This window comes from Cryptomeria japonica, chromosome 9, assembly GCF_030272615.1.
Source record: "Cryptomeria japonica chromosome 9, Sugi_1.0, whole genome shotgun sequence".
In the NCBI taxonomy this organism is placed as follows: domain Eukaryota; kingdom Viridiplantae; phylum Streptophyta; class Pinopsida; order Cupressales; family Cupressaceae; genus Cryptomeria; species Cryptomeria japonica.
In genome coordinates, this window is record NC_081413.1 from 400,187,612 (window position 1) to 400,207,634 (window position 20,023).

General features: G+C 39.6%; 1 protein-coding gene across 5 annotated transcripts in view; it reads left to right on the forward strand.

Annotated features, from left to right (window-relative positions):
• The window catches only part of LOC131073111 (uncharacterized), a 269,602-nt gene that overhangs the window by 99,041 nt on the left and 150,538 nt on the right, over positions 1-20,023 (forward strand). For 3 of the 5 annotated variants that reach the window (XR_009112830.2, XM_058009495.2, XM_059211076.1), the window contains exons 4-5: positions 5,330-5,372; positions 5,630-6,226. Coding sequence is in view for 4 of the 5 variants with exons in the window: in XM_058009495.2 (XP_057865478.2) it covers positions 5,330-5,372; positions 5,630-6,226 (640 nt within the window). In the remaining variant the exon portion in view is untranslated. The remainder of the gene's footprint in view (positions 1-5,329; positions 5,373-5,629; positions 6,227-20,023) is intronic. The other 2 variants (XM_058009502.2, XM_058009507.2) reach the window with 1 other exon arrangement.

Here is a 20,023-nt window from a genome sequence, read left to right on the forward strand (position 1 = left end):
GCTTTGGCGATATTGCGGACTCCTTCAAACTCTGTTGTAGTCCTTTGTGCCAATGCCAATGGGGGGACATGGGATTCAGGGGCATGTTGCAATGGTTTTAGCAGGTGATCAATATATCCCTCAGCTTGCTCAGCACGAACTCGGTACATGTTTCTCTCAACAGTCATTTCGTCGAGTTGTCTGAGCATATTCTGCATGGAATCCTTGAACTCTTCCCTTTCTTTCTCTTTGGTGGCTCGTCCTATTGGGATGGTCGCAATGCTATAATCGGCCAATGCAATTTGATCTACTGGCTTATCGACAGGTGGGGTAGTGATATGGATGGTGCGGTTCCTCTGCTCATCTTTGGTGGTCCGGGAGTAGGTCTTGGGCTTTTTCTTTCCTTTGGACTTTGTTTCCCCTATGCGAGAGAAGATATCCTCCAAGTTGATAGGCGGCTTGACGACTGCTTTCCGCTGTGCACGAGCAATTGGCCAGTCTTGAGGGATGGTCTGCCTGGATGTTATGGCTAATTCCCACTTTACTCCTTAGAGGTTTCAGTTGGCTCACTGCCTATCTGTAATTGATCTGTCATAGAAGGAACAGATGCAGTATCCAGTCCTTTACTCATAGTTGAGTTCTCCCCTACCTCACTGAACAACTGTCGGGTATCCCCTTGTGATGGTTGCTCTTCAGTTCTGTCGGGCTCGTGGGTCTCATCCCCCTTTCGTTCTCCTTCGACGGTGGTGTCATCTTTGCCGGTGCTATTCAATTGTAATTCATGCCGACTTCCCTGGGTGAGCTCATGCTTACCAGCCTCTTGATTAGGTGGAATTTCTCCTTCCTCAACTTGATTTCCAGGTTCATTAGAACAAATGATCTTGACCTCTGCATCTGGCTCACCTTGTGCTGGAGGATTATTAGCCTCGAATGCATCAACATTACTCTGCGAAGGTGGAGCAGGTATATAGTCAAGTTCAACTACATCATCCTCCGAACTGGGGTCTTTGGATGACGAACTGACTTCTGGCCTTTTAATAGGGATCTTTTCCCTTCTAGTTCTTTTTGATTCCCGAGTCCCTCTATTAGCTCTGGCTTTCTTCCTCTTCTTTCCGGGTTTCTCAATCTCTTCTTTCAGTGCACTTGAGGTTCCCTCATCTTCCAAAGACTGGGAATCGAGACTGCCCATCATATGGTATGTAAATTGAATTCCTTCATGGGTTAGTCTCTCAATCTGCTGGGATAACCAGTGATCGGTATATCTTCCTGGAGCTGCCATAACTGCCTCAAAATTAGTAATTGGATTCTGAGACCAATCAATGCCCGACAAGAGGTATTTTATTGCCTCAAACTCTTGGACCTGCAAGCAATTGCCAGAATCTGTCACCTGATCTGGGACCCGACGGTATTCATAAAGCTGCATTTGTTGCACACTTAGCCTTGAATACTCACGCCGTTGGACCTCATAGTCATCAGAACAGTTGCTCCAATAGTCCTCAATTGATGCCTTTGCTCTATAGCGCCTGCCATAGGCTCTTTTTGCCAAATTGTCATGATCGAAACACTTCCTTGGGAAATGTTCTTGTAGGCCATAAGATGCTAATTCAGCAAGTGACTCATCAGCTTGTACCGAATTCTTGAAATGCACATCGAGGGCACCCAAAATCATAGGGAAGGTGAATCCGGACTGTTTCTTATCTCTGAGTAAGCTGCCTGTTTGATGTGCCTGCCTTGCAACTTCCATAAGGACCATTTTGTTTGTGGGATAGCGTGGAAGTCGGAATGGTGCTACCTCAAAGTCGGCTATTCTGATATAGGTGAACCTAGGGAATTGAATAAACCATGCACCGTAGTTTTGTACCAAAATGGTAGCCTGCTCTGAGAGCCTTATGTGCAATCCCCACTGCATTAACTTGACTAGGCACATTGTAAAGGCGTCATTGACACGCTCATATTGGCCAATTGCATAAGCAGCGTTGTTGTTTTCTCTTTGAGCAATGTCATAGTAGTGCAGTTGAGGGTAGCATTTATACACCTTGACTTGATTTGGGCCGGTCCCGATTTCACCCTTCTTGATTAATCCTGTCAGTGGCTGTTGTCGGGCAAACATGTAAATCAGGTAGGAGGTCATGGTGAAGTACTTCTTTTCCTCAAGTTCGACTAGCTGTGTATGGATATTATCACTGATGATCTGAGCCCAGTCGAAGTTGGATTTCTCAGCAAAGACCTGCTCCGTAAAGTAGAACATCCACTCTTCAAAAAAGTTAGACTGAGGGAGTCCCATAACCCGGCTGAGTAAGGTGACCATATCACCATGCTCAGTATGAAAGTCACTTCTGGGGGTCTTTTTATTGATCCTAATACTCGGGGGCCTTCTCTCCTTATACCATTCTTCGTTTATCAATGCCCTGCATTTAGCAAGGTTCATGTCGTAAGCAATTTGTGCCTCATCTATAGTTGTAGGCAATGGGATTATCAGGAAATGGGATGTCAAATGCATTCCCAATGGCCTCAGGTGTGAAGTCAGCTAGCACCATATTTTCTAGAACCACTAATCTGGTCCCTAGCTAATAATGTCGGGCAGCCTCAACTACTACTAATAATTTTGCACTGATGGAGGGAAACTTGCTGCCTGAGCGATACCACTTTCCATCATCCGCCTAGGCTTGCCATAGGCGTTAGGAGAATATACCCTGCTTCTGAAATCCTGAATGTCTATGTGGCCCAAATCAGTATCACCTATGTTCTCCCTTATGCTTTGGACTTTTTATTCCCTCACTCCTCTTTGGTACTGGTACTTCATCTTCTCGCTTCTGCGGGGAATGTCAGATTTAGAGACATGAGATGTTCCGGTTGCACTAGGTGTTTTTGAGGATTCTATCGCCGATTTAGGCATTTATCCTACACAATCGGACACGGATTACGAGGTGAGATAAAGGAAGTGAACATGTTAGTCAAAATAGAGGATGACGTTAGCACATAAGGATCAATGGAAAAAACCGAAATTTGAAGAAAGTACGATGCTTTAGTCAAAGAGCCTGCTTATCTAGAAGCGAAATGCTATGAAATAGGAAATTAAATTGGATTGTTTAAATCTACCACCTGGCTGCAGTTCAGTTTTAAAAAAAAAAATGTTCAAAATTTCCCCAAGTCTGAATTTTTTGCTTTGCCTTTACGCTATGTTTAATGCTTTGCTTAATATCTTTCAAAAGAAAATTGTGATCTACAAAATTTCATCTGATTAATTCTCCATTAACCGTTAAGCATAGTGACCAGTTTTGCATTTATTTAATGACTTTAAAGGAGACAAAACGAATCATACTTGGCAAATTGTCTAATTGATGAGCGAACTTCGGAGACTTGGGTGGTTTTGCAAAGTGTTGTGTCTCTCTATCTTCCCCTTGTGCTTTCGGGTTGGAGAGGCAAAATGAAAATGCAAAGATAAAACCCTACCGCGCGAATTCGGATTGAAGGGCCTTTTGCAAAGTCTGAAGAGTTATAACACCTTTCTGCCTTCGCAACTTTTATATGTCTACCGATTTTCGGGTAGAACTACCAAAACACATACTTAAAAGTGATGCCATGTCCTACGCCTTGCACTTTCGGGGTAAAATAACGAAATGCCAACTCCATGATTTACCAGAAAAAAGAGGCCGTTGTTCCTTATGCCTTGCGCGATATTGAACTGTATTTGCTGATTTTCGAAATGTAGACTTTCGTGGTTTTCAAGCTGGGAGACTTTCGGGGTTTCGAAACTAAACGCCTCATATATAACTCGTGCGATTCCCTTGTTCGCCCAATTTTGGGGCAAAACAAGCTTTTGCAAACTTTCCGCCTTTCTCTTGATTTGCGATTTCGGACTGGGGGGACTTTTTGCAAGCCCTTTTTAATGTTTAACGTTTTGCCTTGTGCTCCATTTTTCGGCCAAGATGGCGACTTTGAAAAGTTTTAGACGTTTTAACTCTATTTCGCCTTTTCGGCCCATGAGGCCTTTTTGCAAACTTTAGTTTAGCGATTCCTAGTGTTTGCCCAATTTTGGGCTAACGAACCCTTTTGCAAACTTCACGAAAAAGATGTCTTCTTCTTTTTCGTGATTTCTTACTTTCGGCTGAGAAAGGCGTTATGAAAAGTTTCTTTTGGGGCGACTTTACATCATTTTTGGGGTAAAGTGGGTTTTTGAAAAGTTCTTATTTTGTTGAGCGCTTTCTACGCTTTTCGCCTTTTCGACCAAAAGAAGGCTTTTGCAAGCTTTTCAAACTTCACACTTTTCACATTGCTTTACGTTTTCGGCAAAAAAGGTTACTTTGAAAAGTTATAAGACTTAACACTTTTCATGAGTTTTCGGCTAGATGGGTATTTTCGCGAATTTGGGGCTCTTTGGGTTAAAAGACTAAAATGTAAACTTTTAAAACGCCCCTTAGTTAAACTTATTGGCGACTTTGCGATTTTTGAAAAGTTTTAAGTTTCACTTACCTCATGACTTGAGCGATATTCATTTTCGGCCTGGAAAGCACTTTTGCAAGCTTTAAGTTTAGACGTTTCTCCTTATCAGGCGATTTTCGGCCCAAACAGGGAGTTTGAAATTTTAGAAAGTAGAATGCCCTTTATGCTTGCATTTCGGGCTAGAAGGGAATTTCGCAAACCCATGGAACTGACATTCATGCCAACTTAGCTGATTTCCAGGCTTGTGCTAAAACTTAGTCTCCCATGGATTGATTTTGGGCATTCAAATTGCGAGACTCTCTGCGCAGGACTCCCAGGCCATGCGACTTAAAACTAACAGACGACCCATCTCCTAATGGTGACATAGCTCATTGCCTCACTACCACTTGTTGGATCCCAAAAATGGCGGATAAAAATTTAAATTCGAAACTCAGCAGGACGAAGGCCAAAAAAGGGAAGAGGGGGACCCTATCGGCGACAGGGAGTGTGTGCAATGCACAACAGACTGTAATGATGGGTTTTTATTCCACAAAAGGAAAGTAATTTGATTAAGAATAAATATATTAAGTTCTTCGCGTTTAGGCATTCAGAAGAACACTAGCACATGAGCTGCACACCACTTGTATAAGCTTAATATTGTTGTTTCGTTTTTTATTTTTGCTATTGTATAGGATAAATAAGATTTCTAGGGAAAGTTGATTATTTTTAGCAGCCAGTGTCAGCAATTCTGTAATAGGATTATAAGATGTAATTTTGTGCTAAGATTATTTTTTCATCTATGAAGTTTGCCATTGGAATTTACTAATTTTAAGGTTTAAAAGCAGTTTGAGAATACATTTGCTAGAGAAGAAAATTTTCAAAGTTTGCTTGAAACTTACAGTGATATGGCTTTATTTCAATCCTGCAGGTGTATTGCCACAAATTCATTTTTCATCTTGAACATGCTTCAGGTATTGTATGATCTCATCTTTCTGTAATTTATGGTGAAGGCATTTTAATCTCACAGTAGGGTTTGTGAGGGTTTTTTCAAATACAGTCTATGGGAATGGAACTGGTTAATCCAGATGTTTTTCTGGAACTGTTAACAGTGTCAGTTTTGCAAGCCAAAGTAGGTACAGTAGCTTGTCAGTTAAGCAAGTCAAAGCAGGTACAGTGGCTTGCATCTCTGTCATAAATATGACTGATTGCAATATTTTATGCTCAACAGGCTTTTGAACCTCCATTTGACATGAACCAATATGTGTATGCTGAAATACACACAAATTATCAATGTTCTCATGGTATAGTACCTCAGTCAGCAGGAGGACAACAAATACTACCTGAATCCAATCAAATAGAGGACACTATGGAACAAAAATTTACTTTTGTGGAGCCATTTCCTACAAATGTTGGTACTCACAGAATGCTGAACACTATTCCACAGGAGGAATCAAGTGGAAATGCTAAAAGTAATGAAACAACAGCTTCTGAGGTCAATATATCTTGTGAAAGAAACCTTTGTCAAGTTCAATCTTTTTCGACTGATCGTGATTCAGAGTCATCCATGCAATATGATGTCAAATTGAATGCTGATTTTGGTGAGGGGAACAAGAACACATCAGTTCCAATCCATAATCACGATTCTATAGGCATCGACAGGGATCAGGTTCCATATACAACTTCAGAGTCAATGATGCTTGATCGCATAGTAAGTGGTGGTTTCTGTGGGAGTGAATCAAATATTTCTGGGAACAGAACCGGCGAAACCTTTAATCAACAATCAACATGTTGTTCTGGCCCAGCATCAAATGGAGAGGTGCGGATTGTATGTTTCTATACTTAAAAAAAGGTGGATAAATATTAAAAAGTTCCAAAAAAGTATGAGATTGGCAGTTGCTCTATTCAAATGACATTTTTTATGGTTTTACCAGTGACATTCTGATTATCACTTTCATTCGTCATGTTCAGTTTATTCTTATTCAGTTTCTTCTATCTTTCTTCTATGTTTTGTACTGAGATATTCCTTTTCAAAACAGTCTGAATTATACCTGTTGACAAATTCTCCTTTCATCTTTTAGCACTGAGTTTCAAGCAATACATGTTTTAATCTAAGTCATGAGGTTTATGCTCATGATTGAGCTCAGAAAATAAAATTTTTGAAACTAGTTCATAAAATTGATAAAATTCAAGAAAAAAATGGTGATTAAGCTTGAATAATATAAATTTTATTTTTATTTTTATTTTTAATATAATAAATGAGTCCACAATATTTTTGAAATAGTTAAACATTGCTAATTAGTAAATACTACATACACTTGAAATTTATACAAAAGAATGTCCATGCTTATAAACCATTACAAGCTTATCAAAGTTAAACAATAAAAAACATCTGAAATTGGTATCACAATTATAAAATCTATTAAAAATTGATGATAAGAAAAAAAATCAATATAAGAAAATTTAACATTGAAAATTAAAGCTTAAAATATAATCTAATTAATGTAAATAAAAATCAATAAACTAAAGTAAGATTTAGAAAAAAGTTCTAAAAGTTTAGAATGCAATAAAAAGTTAATTACTAATACTTTTAAATTAATTGTAAAATGCAATAACTAATAAACTTTACGTTATCATAAAACCTAATATAAATTTTTTTTTAATAATATTTAAGAAAAATATATTTTCTTTATCAGTAAAATGTGGAGAGAGCCCACTCCCTTTATATTGACAAAATAAGAGTACAAAAGCCAGAGGCTAGCTTTCAATCAAGAGATTACAAAGGCTTTTTTAAGCCACATCCAACATTTTCCTTCCTTCCCTAGGCAAGCAAAAAGATTCAAAACATGTGATCATCTATATTCCTATATAACCACCCAAAAATAGAGAGGTTGTATTACGTAGAATTGCCAATATCACCATTATCTCCAGTATTCTAGTTGACCTCCTAAAACAAAAGGAAACATAGAGTAGATTCAAAACAATGTGCAACTATAGGATTAAATTGTATGCAGCCCAGAATTTGAAAAAATAGTGAGACATATTCCATTAGAGGTCAAAGTAGTATGCTGGTTGCCTATATCCTCCATCCTTGGCATATAAGGGGCACTCTGCAAGGTGTTTCACATAAACCATGTTTTTGTCTACCTCCGTGTCACAGTCATGGTGTAATGGACATCTACGATCTAGATGGTCTGGAGCTTTCTAGATTCGTAGCTGATTAGCAGGGCAATTCTCTGTGAGGTGATTGCCCCATTCACCACAAGTTCCTCAATATAGTGAGTTCAACTTAGCCGGCACTTTTTTGAATTCTACTTGTAGGGCAACTGCTGCTCTTTCTCCTTGGGCCTTAGAGCATTCATTCCGGACATGGCCTTTGCTTGAATAGTACGAACACCATATTTCCTGGGATTTCTTTGCTTCTCCTTTGGTCATGATTACCATTCTGCATTGTTAACTATTCTACTGCCAATTGTTACTTTCTAAGGGCTTCTTTCTGACCATCTTTATCTATTCTGATTCATGATTGGGGCTCTATGTGGTAGGCCATAGTTACAACATCCATATAGGTATAAAAATTTCTTCCATCTAATGGTGCTCTGATATCTTTCTGTAGTCCAGAGATCAAAGTTTGACGACTTGGACTTGCTGCAGACTTGGCAGCCCAAAATTTGTACCCGGGGCTTGGGAATTGGCACAAACTTGACAAAAAACTTGGCAAAAAAAAGTCCTAGTTTTACAAAAAAAGAAATTAATGCATTTAGAGAACATAACAGCGTATTTTAACTACCAATTTATCATGAGTTTGGAGAGTTATGAAGAGTACACACAAAGTCCTAAAACTATTGGACCATTGAAACTTTTGGCATTTAGTTAAAGGTTTCTCTAGTTTCCAGTAGACCTTAAATCTGTTGTTATAGGTTTTAACAAACTCATCCTCTATTTGAACTAGGTCCCTCATTTTGTTTACACTCTCTATAGGGATGTTTGGAGTATCAAAATTTGCTAGGAAATCCTTCTTAACTTATTCCCAGTTTTTCTCATGTTTGGGGTATGTCTTCTTATTCCAATCTAATGTATCCTTTCGCAAGGAAGCCACAAAGTTTAGTAATTTAATTGTATCCTCCTCAATATCTTGTCTTGCCCAAAGTGATTCTAGCAAAAAGATATGCTTAGTGGCCTCTGTGGTATCCTTACCAAACAATGGTAGTTTAATAGATGACTCCATTTTGGTTTCTTTCTTTTCTGTTTTTGGTTTGCAGATTGGTGGACAGGGACTATTTGTTTTTTTCCTTCTTTATACATTTTACACAGTGGGGCTTATGCTTTCTACCCTTATCTCTTTCTAGCTTAATCTCAAAGCACCCTTCTTCAAGAATCTCTTCAAATCTATTGTGTTGACTTCTCTTGTGTTTCTTCTCTTTGCGGTATTTCTTCAATTGGAATTCTCCTACTCTTATATAGTATGGCGAATGGATCCAGGGCCAGGGGTTGTGACTCTTCATAATGTCTCTTCATTTTTTTATTTGTTAATGACATCTCATTAGTTAGTGAACATAATTCTTCTCCCAAATTATACCTCATCTTCTTTACTTTTTCTATTTCTTCCTTAATTTCTTTTTTCTTCTCTTAACTAATTCCTCCAGATATTCTCCTTGAATGGATAGGATCTTTTCCAGAGTTTTAAAAAGTTTGAGAAATCGATCATTTAACTTAACTATTAGGTTTGACAGATCCGACCTGATTGTTGGACTTTTGGAGAGTTGCAGTAGGAATGAGGTCTCTGTGCTATCCCAACCTCCTCAACAACTTTATAGATCTTCCATAGTCATCAATGTGCTTCTCCAAACTGGTTAAAGTTGTCATGTTTTTCCCATCTTGAATTTGATTTTTTCAGGCTTTTGCATTCTTCTTTTCTGTTTTCTTTTTCTTTATCCTTTTTGGCATGACATACCTTGGTGCACTCAGTAGCACCCTCATTGGCCCGCTCATTCCTCTTCTCCACATTTTCCAATCTTCTATGGTGTCTCTCTCTCTCCTTTTAGCGTTTTGTCCGCTGTCTTTTTTCTTCTCCATTTTGGCTTGCCATGTTCACTTTCTTTGTTAATTCAGTTTGTTCTCTATTCTCTCTTGAATTTTCCTTATCTCCTTTGGCCATGGGTGTGCTTGATTTGGGATTACATTACTCCTTTATCTTTTCTCATGGTAGTTATTTGGTATGTTTTCAAGGTTTCCTTTCGGAATTCCTTCCCCTTTCCTTGTCATGGGGTAGACACCAAGGAGATAATACTGCAGATTATTAGAAAATTTTCATCCTTCTTTCTCTTTTTGTATTCTGTTTAAAATTTTGAGTGTGCCTTGAATGCCTTTTATACAATCTAACCAGGGTCCCAACAACAAAACCAATGTTAGCAAGAAAAATGGGGATCACAGACCGAAGTTCTGAGCCCAAAGTAGTTCGTGTTGTATTTATACCCTAGACTCAGTTATACTAAGAGAGTAAGTAGTTATTCTAGACAGAGCTAAGTAGTTAACTGAACATGAAAGCATATAACATAGCATAACATATTTAGAATTCTGGTATATTGTTATTATCAAGAGCAATCAAGTACATTCATTTCATCCTTATATCTCGTATTACATCATATATACATATCTTATCTTATCCCTTCTATCTTCTATATCTATTCCTTCTTTACATTCTTATACATACTCCTACTTTGTTACATATATCCAGCGGATTAGATGTGACCCATCTATTCTATCCCTATTTTAGATGATGTCCTTTTAGTCTCAAGCTCCACAAGCTCTTTATAGTCAAATGCGGTAGGTTTTGTGTTGATTGTGTCTGCTCTTACTCTTTTACTGCCAACACTTATCAACTGCATCCTAAGGCTGGTTAGGTGGTTTCCTTGAGGGTTAAAGAGGGTGATTTCTCCATTTTATTCAACATGTAGTTCTATTGATATTATTTGGTTAAGGGAGAATGGATTTCTGCTTCTTTGTTTATCTTTTGATGTCTTCCTTCTCACGATTCCGCAACTTTCACCATTGTTCATGTGTATTGTGTTTAATCACAACTCTTTAAAAGTCACCTCCTTTGTACTTTGATAATAATATTATCATAAGATTCTCATTGTTAATTTTTATGTCATAAATATTGGTTGAGGTTATGGGCTTCCTTTTACATGGCATGAAGTAAGCTTGGATCATATTCTTGAGATTTTTTAATGTTCCCTTCTTAGGTATAGTCAGTTTGGTGACATTTAGCCGATTTCTTGAGTTTTTGTAGGCTAATTGGTGGGGGAAAGGGAACTCCAAAGGAGAACATAGGTTTGTTTTTTCTTGGTTTCTATTAATGGCAATGAGCCCAATTGGCAGAATGGATTTCAAAGAATTGATTCATTAACAGAATGAGCAAGACGCTCATAAATAATACAAGAATATTTACAAGAATAGCAAGTTTCTAATAAGAAACTGCTGAGAAGATCGAAGACGATCTAACTAAAATAGAATATACACTATTGAGCATTAATACTAAAATTAACATTATTTTAATATTCTATTACCCTCCCTTAATGCTCAATCTATTAACTACACCTATAGACCCCCTGAATTTTACAAATTTATCAGGACCAAGGGGCTTGGTGAAGATGTCTGCTGGCTGCTCCGAGGTAGGAACATACAGCAACTGGATGGATCCGTCTTCAACCAGCTGTCGAATATAGTGACAATGAGTTTCCACATGCTTGGTTCTTTCATGGAAGACTGGATTCTTGGCGAGTTTGAGCACTCCCTGATTATCACAGAACAAGGGAGTAGGACTTGCCTGGGAGACATGCATATCCGCAAGCATTCGTCGAAGCCAAACCGCCTCACAAGATGCCTTAACTGCTCCCCGATACTCTGCTTCTGTCGAGGAGAGAGCCACTGCCTGCTGCTTCTTACTAGTCCATGTGACAGCACCAGGTCCCAAACTAAACACATACCCTGCTGTAGACTTACGGTCATCAACCGAACCTGCCCAGTCAGAATCTGTGTAGCCACTAAGTATAGGATCAGAACTCCGAGTGTACAGAAGTCCATAATCAGGAGTGCCACTCACATAACGCAGCACACGCTTCGCTGCTATCTAATGATCAGCCTTGGGAGCTGTCATGAAGCGTGAAATGTAGCTCACTGCAAAACTGATGTCAGGTCTAGTGGCAGTAAGATAGATGAGACTGCCCACTAGTTGCCTGAACAGAGATTCATCCACAACTGGTGAAGATGACTGAGCTGAAAGTTTGAGCCCGGGTTCCATAGGAGTAGAGGCAGGTTTGCAATCCTGCATTCTGAACCTGTCCACAAGACTTCTAGAATACTTGGACTGAGAGAGAAAGATACTGTTCTCAGTCTGCCAGACTTCAACTCCTAAGCAATAATGTAGGAAGTCCCAAATCTGTCATATCAAAGGTGCGGCACAAATCCTGTTTGATCCCAGTGATCAAATGTGCTGAACTGCCAGTAATGATTAAGTCATCCACATAGACAACCACCAACAGAATATCATTACTAGTATGCTTGATATACAGGTTTGCATCAGATGGACTCCGTTGAAAACCATGATCTGTCAGATACTTATCAATTTTCATGTACCAAGCCCGAGGAGCTTGTTTTAGACCATAGAGTACTTTGACTAGTCTACAGACCTTCTGTTCTTGACCAGCAACCTTGAATCCTGGGGGTTGCGTCATGTAGACTTCTTCCTGTAAGTCACCATTCAAAAAGGCACTCTTGACGTCCATCTGATGGACTTTCCAACTGAATTGGGCTGCCAAGGCAAGAACGAGCCGTATGGTACTCATTTTGGCTGGAGGAGCAAAAGTCTCCTCGTAGTCAATGCCTTCTTTCTGTGAGAACCCGCGAGCAACAAGACGAGCCTTATACTTGTCTAGGGTTCCATCAACTTTGTATTTTACTTTGTACACCCATTTGCAGCTAATGGGCTTCTTCCCTGAAGGAAGATCAAAAAGGGCCCAAGTGTGATTCTTCTGAAGACACTGGAACTCAGCTTCCATAGCCTGTTCCCACTCAGGTATACCTTTAGCCTCTGAGTATGTCTGAGGCTCAAAAACACTGTGTATGTTAGCCATGAGAGCAAAATTGACTGTATGCTGTTGTTTGCTCTTATTACGAGAGGTTCTACCCTCAATGAGCTCAGTATCCCTGAGATCACCAATGGTCTTGGCCCACCATTTAGGCCGGAGAGTAGAAGTGCGAACATCTGGAGGAGCTGGAAGAGGGTCAGGATCAGGAACAGGAGCAGCAGGAGGAGGATTATTCTCCGGAGGGAACTCAGGTAGTGCATCATCGAAAATAGATTCTGCATCATCCCTCCCATTAGGCGAACCTAATGGAATAAGAACACTGCGAGGCTGATCCTCAGAACTCTGCTCAGAAGAAGGGGACTGAAAGAATCCTCTGTCTTCATCAAATACAACATCACGACTGAAGATAAGACGTTCTGTGTCTATATCTATCAGCCTGTAGGCCTTATGGTGATCACTGTATCCTGTCATCATGAGTTTTTGACTTTTGGAACCCAACTTGGAGCGCTTAGCATCTGGAATCCAAACATAGGCAACAGAGCCAAAAACCTTCAGGTGGCTGATCTTAGGCTTCCGACCAGACCAAACCTCTTCTGGAGTCTTCCCCTTAACAGCCTGAGTAGGGGAACGATTAAGAAGGTAGACAGCAGTAAACACTGCTTCAGCCCAATACTTATTCGGAACACTCTTGTGTTGTAACATGGAGCGAGCCATCTCAACAACCATATGATTGCGATGCTCGACAACACTGTTTTGCTGAGGAGTGTAGGGTGTAGTCAATTGGCGTTTGATGCCATGGGTATCACAGAAGTTGGAGAATGCAGAAGAACAAAATTCCCCCCCGTTATCTGTCCTAAGAGTAATGATGCTACATCCAGACTCTTTTTCAACAAAGGACTTAAACTTCTGAAAGATACTAAATACATCTGATTTGTGTTTAAGAAAGTACACCCACATCTTTCTACTAAAATCATCTACAATAAGCAAAAAATATTTGCAACTAGTAACAGAAGATGTATTCATAGGACCACAAATATCAGCATGAAGTAATTGAAGTACCTTAGATGCGCGCCAAGACTTTCCATGTGTGAATGAAGTCCGATGTTGTTTGCCAACTTGACAGGCACCGCATACTCCAAGATGCTGAGTCTGAATATTAGGTAACCCTGAAACAAGTCCCTCCCGAGATAGCTGAGAGAGATACTGAATGTTGAGATGTCCATATCTCTGATGCCACAAAGTGCTAAGAGGAGAAACACGAGCTGCCAGAGCCACTTCAGGAGAATCACCAGTGTCAAGAAGCCTATATAGGCCATGATCCTCTAGACCAACAGCAACAGTAAGACGAGTCTCCCGATCAATAATGGAACACTTGTGAGCACTGAACACCACATCTAGCTGAGGAGAATTCCTCATAATCTGACTGACAGAGAGTAGATTAAGTTCCATTCCAGGAAAATAGTACACATTCAGAAAAAGGAGAGTCCTGCCACCAGACTGTATCTGAACAGTGCCTCTGCCAACAACTGTATACTCCTCACCTCCGCCAAATACAACGGAATCACTGAAAGGTGAGAAGTCTGTAAACCAGTCACGCCGATGAGAAAAGTGACGTGATGCACCAGAGTCGATGTACCAAGCAGAAGACCTGGCATGATCTGAAGACCTCTTAGCCATAAAGGCATAAAAGGCAGACTCCTTCTGCTCGGAATGTTCAGCAACATGCACCTTCTGGTGTGACCCTCCCTGCTTCTTTTGTTCAGAAGCGAGCCTCTGATGGCAATCTTTCTTCATATGGCCGTACTTGTGACAGTAATTGCACTGCACATTCTTCTTCTTAGCTCCATCTTGTGTCTGAGAAGAGCCTTTTTGCTGAGAAGACTCAGAGGACTGAAATTTGCCTTTATCCTTGTGAAAGGATTGGGCTATGAAAGCATTTTCCGAGGAGGCTGATGTAGTACCACTACCAAATTGTTGTTTCCAACGATCCTGCTGTAGAAGTTTGGTGCACAATTCTGAAAACTTCAGATCAACATTAGTGGAAGTAATATTGAGGGTCTCAATGAAGTGTTCATATGATTTCGGAAGACTTTTCAGAGTGATTACTACAATGTCTTCTTTCTCCATAGTCCGACCAATAGCTTCGAGCTGATCTCGAATGTCCTTAATCCTCGTGAGGTGTTCCTGTAAGGACATACGTTCGTCCATCATAATGGAGAACAGCTGATTCTTTAGAAAGAATGCTCGGCTCTTGTCGGATGTCTCATGCAATTCCTTCAGATGCTTCCAAATGTCGGAAGCTGTCTTGCCGAAAGGAATCTGCGGTAACTGATCATCAGTCACTGAGAGTTTGAGAAGCATAACTGCCTCCCGATTGCGTTCATCAAACTTATCTTGATCTGCACCAGGTGTACCAGGACTGAGCTCTTTTCCCAAAACAAGCTGGTCAAGACGCCTATATTCAAAAATGGTCAACATACGCTGTTTCCAGATGTTGTAATTGTGGCCATTAAAGCGTTGACTGCCTTCTAACATCAGATTGGTGAGAGAAGCCATTTGCACGTTTCCCAAAAAAATTCCCGGCTGACCCAGAAAAATCCAAAGACAACCCAGAAATTCGTGCGAAAAACCTAGAAGGAATCTACTGTCAAAATCTAGATCCGCGGGCTCGAAATCGAGGCACAAAAATCGAGGCACCCAGAAAAAACGGACAATTACCCAGATTAGGGTTCGAAAAACCCACCAAGAATCTGCAAGAATAATTTATTTTCGATGGAAACTGGAAGGTAAACACCTTAATCGAAAATGCAGACGAAGGAAACTTGGTACGGGAGCCGCGTCACCAGCAGAGATGTCCACGCGGGTTTTATGACCCATAGCAGCGAGCATAAAACAGTGCGACGTTTGCAGGTCGCACACACAGCCAGAGATGCCGCCCGACAAAGATCGCGACGAGTCTTCAGGTTGCGTGACGTCGCGTTTGCAGATCGCGTCGCGTCGCCGAGGGTTGAGGTCGCGTCGCCGAGGGTTGAGGTCGCGACGCCGAGGGTTGCAGGTCGCGGAACGCCGAGGGTTGAGGTCGCGACGCCGAGGGTTGCAGGTCGCGGAACGCCGAGAGTTGCAGGTCGCGGGTTGCAGAGGGTTGCAGGTCGCGCAGGAGTTACAGTGCGGGCACAAACACACAGAAAAACCTTGCGATAGCCCCCACACAAAAACGTGAATTATAGGTCCTCACACACAAACGTGTATTACAAGTCCTCACACGAAAATGTGAATTACAGGAAAAAATCCGCCCAAGATCACTACCGCTCTGATACCATAAAACAAATGTAGAAGCATATGGATTTCAAAGAATTGATTCATTAACAGAATGAGCAAGACGCTCATAAATAATACAAGAATATTTACAAGAATAGCAAGTTTCTAATAAGAAACTGCTGAGAAGATCGAAGACGATCTAACTAAAATAGAATATACACTATTGAGCATTAATACTAAAATTAACATTATTTTAATATTCTATTACTTAGGTATAGTCAGTTTGGTGACATTTAGCCGATTTCTTGAGTTTCCGTAGGCTAATTGGTGGGGGAAAGGGAACTCCAAAGGAGAACATAGGTTTGTTTTTTCTTGGTTTCTATTAATGGCAATGAGCCCAATTGGCAGAATGGATTGCAATGAAACTTCATTGTATTTTCAGACTCCTAGGGTGTCCTCCAAAATCCTCTTACTGCTTTAGTTTCATCATGGTGTGGTCAAATTTGGTTTTTGATACTCTTGCAATGCTTTGTACAACTCGAGTGAAATATTTAAAGTATGGACTTAATTTAATTGATAAAATACTTGGTTTAGTATTATATTTTGATATAGTGTCTTATGTTCCCATCAAAAGTGGATGCCTAGGGAAGAGGAAAGTGGGTTTGCACATGAAAGTCATTTTATAATTAAAAAAAAAAGTCTTTCGAGGGATAAATGAATTATTTAATAATTTAAAATTGCTTATTTTCCCTCCAAAAGCTGTAAGTGGAGGTTTTGGAGGCTCATTTGTGGATATGTTATTAATTGATGCTAATATGTTGTTGGATTGAATCTGCGAGTTCTTCCATAATCTTCAGAGGATGAAAAACTTCTATAGATTTCTAGATTCGGATTTGAGAGATATCCCTAGCTAGACAGGTGTGGTTTCATCTAGAGCCCACTTTTATGCTACAGTTAGAGTTTAGAGTGGTGTTGTAAAGATGGAGACATTTGATGTTGAGTTGCATATTTTTTGGAGTTTTTGATTTGCAAGTTTGAAGTTTAGTCCCCTTGCTGGTCGTGCCACATTCCATGTAGGCCGTACAAGTGGGGAAGAGGGTTGGCCTAAACCCAAGGCCTAGGCATTGCATTTTCCGTTGATTTTCTTGTTGGAGGGAGGTGCCACAAGGTGACCTTGTTGCTGGTTAAATATTCCAAGAGGCTGTATTGTTTCCTGCAGCTCGTACATGTATAGGACTGGCGTGGGAATTCTAGGATATGTTGCCGCCGTTTGGTGGATTTGTTGTTGATGATTGAGGTCACTTAGCTACTTGGTGGCTAGATACAAGAGTTTGGGGGTGTTCTCACTTTGGTACAATTTTGGGGGTGTGTGGTGTGCTGGCTGGAGTTCACCAGCACTGGAAACTTCATATTAGACCTTTCATATCTGTCACCAGTAGATGGAAATTGTTTCTAGACAAATACTTCATCATCTTGTTCATCAAATCCAAGGTATACAAACTTTGTATTTCATGATGGGTTGTTTTTCCTTCATGTTGGGCATTGCTTGGGGGTGTTTTTGTCGTGTTTCCTTTCATATCAGCATTTGTATCAGCTAATTAGTCTTACCAACATTCTATGAGAACAATTATTTAGTGTTCTTGCTTATGAACTAACATTGTAAGCTTCAGATGGCTATATTGCTAAAGAGCTTTATCTTTTTGAGCATTTACATTGTAAATTGGACAATAGTACCGCTAGTAAGTTTATTTTGATTATAGCTAGTACTTTACCCACTGAGCAAGTGGTTTTGTAATCGCCCACCATTGCACAAGTGGAAGGAGCTTGTTATTCACTTTCAGTTGTTTAAGTTATCCCACTGTTAGTGGATGTGTCCTAGTTGTTATTTACTTCCAGTTTAAATAAGCTTTCCCCCTAAAAAGTGGCTGTGTGCCTAAGCTTTCCCACGAAAGTGGATGTTCCATTGTAATTCTCGCTAAATAAGTGGATGTCCGCCTAAGCTTTCCCACGAAAGTGGATGTTCCATTGTAATTCTCTCTAAATAAGTGGATGTTTACTTTTCTATACTGCATGATGAATCCCATTGAAGAAGTGGTTTGGTTGGCTTATTGCTTGGTGATTTTCTTTTTGAGTAGTTAATTTCCACTTGATTTGTAATCCTCACACTGTATGCTCTCACCTTGTCCTTTCTAGGATCTAGGTGATCCGAAAGTTGAAAGGAAGTTGTTACGTGTTTGATTTCAGTTGAAAGCTAACCAAATTTTCAAAAAAAAATTGAGGTTATTACAAATTTGTAAATATTCCTTCCTATATACCAAATTTCTTGTCAAGAGCTTTTACCCAAACTTTGAAACTTAGACTTGGACTCGACTTGGTAGCCCAAAATTCTAACTCGAACTTGGGTCTTGGCAAAAATAAACCTCATAATTACACAAAGGAAAGGAATCAATGCATTTAGAGAACAGAAAAGTCTAATTTGACTATCGATTTGTGAAAGATCCCTAACCAGTTTGACCTGAATTTTTTCTTGTTTCCAAGTTGCTGCAATAATGTTTTATGACTGTTTTGCTGAGGGTTTTTGCTTGGGTTTGTTTTCAGTAGTTTTCATAGTGTTTATTCATGATCAAATGCCAATAAACCTACACTGGGAAAGCAAAATGCAAGAATTCAATTGACTGATTTTTAATTTCAGAATTCTGATTTTAAGAACAGAAGAAGAATAATTTTTAGAATTGAGAATTCTAATCCACCAAGATAGTAGAATGGCATTCCAGGTGTCCAACGCCCAAGTTGGGGAAGCTTTATTGAAGAATGTGGTGCAAAATTCAATCTAAGAGCACCTAGAAGCTGGAAATGGCTCTAATGAGCTTTATTTGTCTCAACAATAGTTACTAAAAACAAGTATACTTAAACTTCTAAGAAATGTGGCTGGCCTCCAGGTCAAACTATTGAATTTCCTGAATTTTCCACAAAGAATCCTTGATCTAGACCCCAATTGACATCTGTAGCCTGTAGAATGCATTGAACCCCTGTAGGAAAGTGTTGACAATGAAGATGATAACAATTTCCAACCTTCAACTGAATTGTATGGCCTAAATGGTGAAGCCAGAGGGCTGCAAGTGATACGGTCAGCAAGGAGCAAGTACGGCAGGCACAAGAAATGGTACGGCTGCCTTTCGGGGTCTACAAATTTTCCTAAATCTGTAATACAAAGTCTGAATCTGCTGATAATATTCTGAATATGCTGGTATAACTCTCAATTGACGGACAAATAGGAATCTTGTATGAATTCCCCACAATTGGGAACTCGGTGGACATCCAATTTATTGATCCCCAAGGAGTTTTCATTCCATGGAGGCTTGTCTGCTGCTGAAATCCTTTTGCAGAGCTCAAATTCCAAATAGCTGATGTAAAAAATGAATAATGAATCCTCAAAGAAAGCCAGACAAGTCACTTTATTTGCCTACAACCCTAAATGTACCTTATAGGGTTTCCATGCTTTATTTTAAAACACTTTATAATGTTTTATTAAAATACTTTTGAAACTCTACGCCACATTCTAATTTTCATTAAATTTGATTTCCCCTCCAAAAGTGGCGTCCAAGTCTAGGAATTATTATAATTGCACTTTATTACATATTTCCTTAGTTTATTTTGTGCAATTAACTTTATAATGAAATGTTATAAAGTTACTTTATATCTCAACTTTATAAAGTCATAACTTGCATTTATTAATAAATTCTCCTCTATTAGAGAAGTTTGATCCAATAAGGGTCTTATTCATCATTAATAAAGTGGCCCCCTTTTAAAACAAACTTATATCTATCTAGGGAGGCGTGCTATGGGGTCTTTTATGACACTTTATTACATTATTTTAAAGTGATATTATAATCACTTAACTCCATTTCAATTAAATATTAAAGTCAAAACTTTAAATTTAATTCTATTCAAATTCCAACACCTAGCCTCCCCCAACTGAAAATTGAATGCTGTTAGCTGTCTAAGGATGATGACTGGATGTGGTATTGCAACTGGTAGTCTTCTCCTAAAAAGTAGGGGTGCTCCTAGAAATTAGTAGACTGTCTCAAATTGATGATAAAGACTCCTAAGCCACTTTGCTATGCTCCTCAGTCCTCCGGTGGTCAAATAGTCAACTAGCAGTCTCCTCCAAAAAAATAGGAAATGCCATCTGAGTGCCTGAAATGGTTTACAAAACCCTTTGCAAAGCTCCATGACCCTTGGATGGGTCCCCTAACCACTCTGCTGTCCTACGGGAA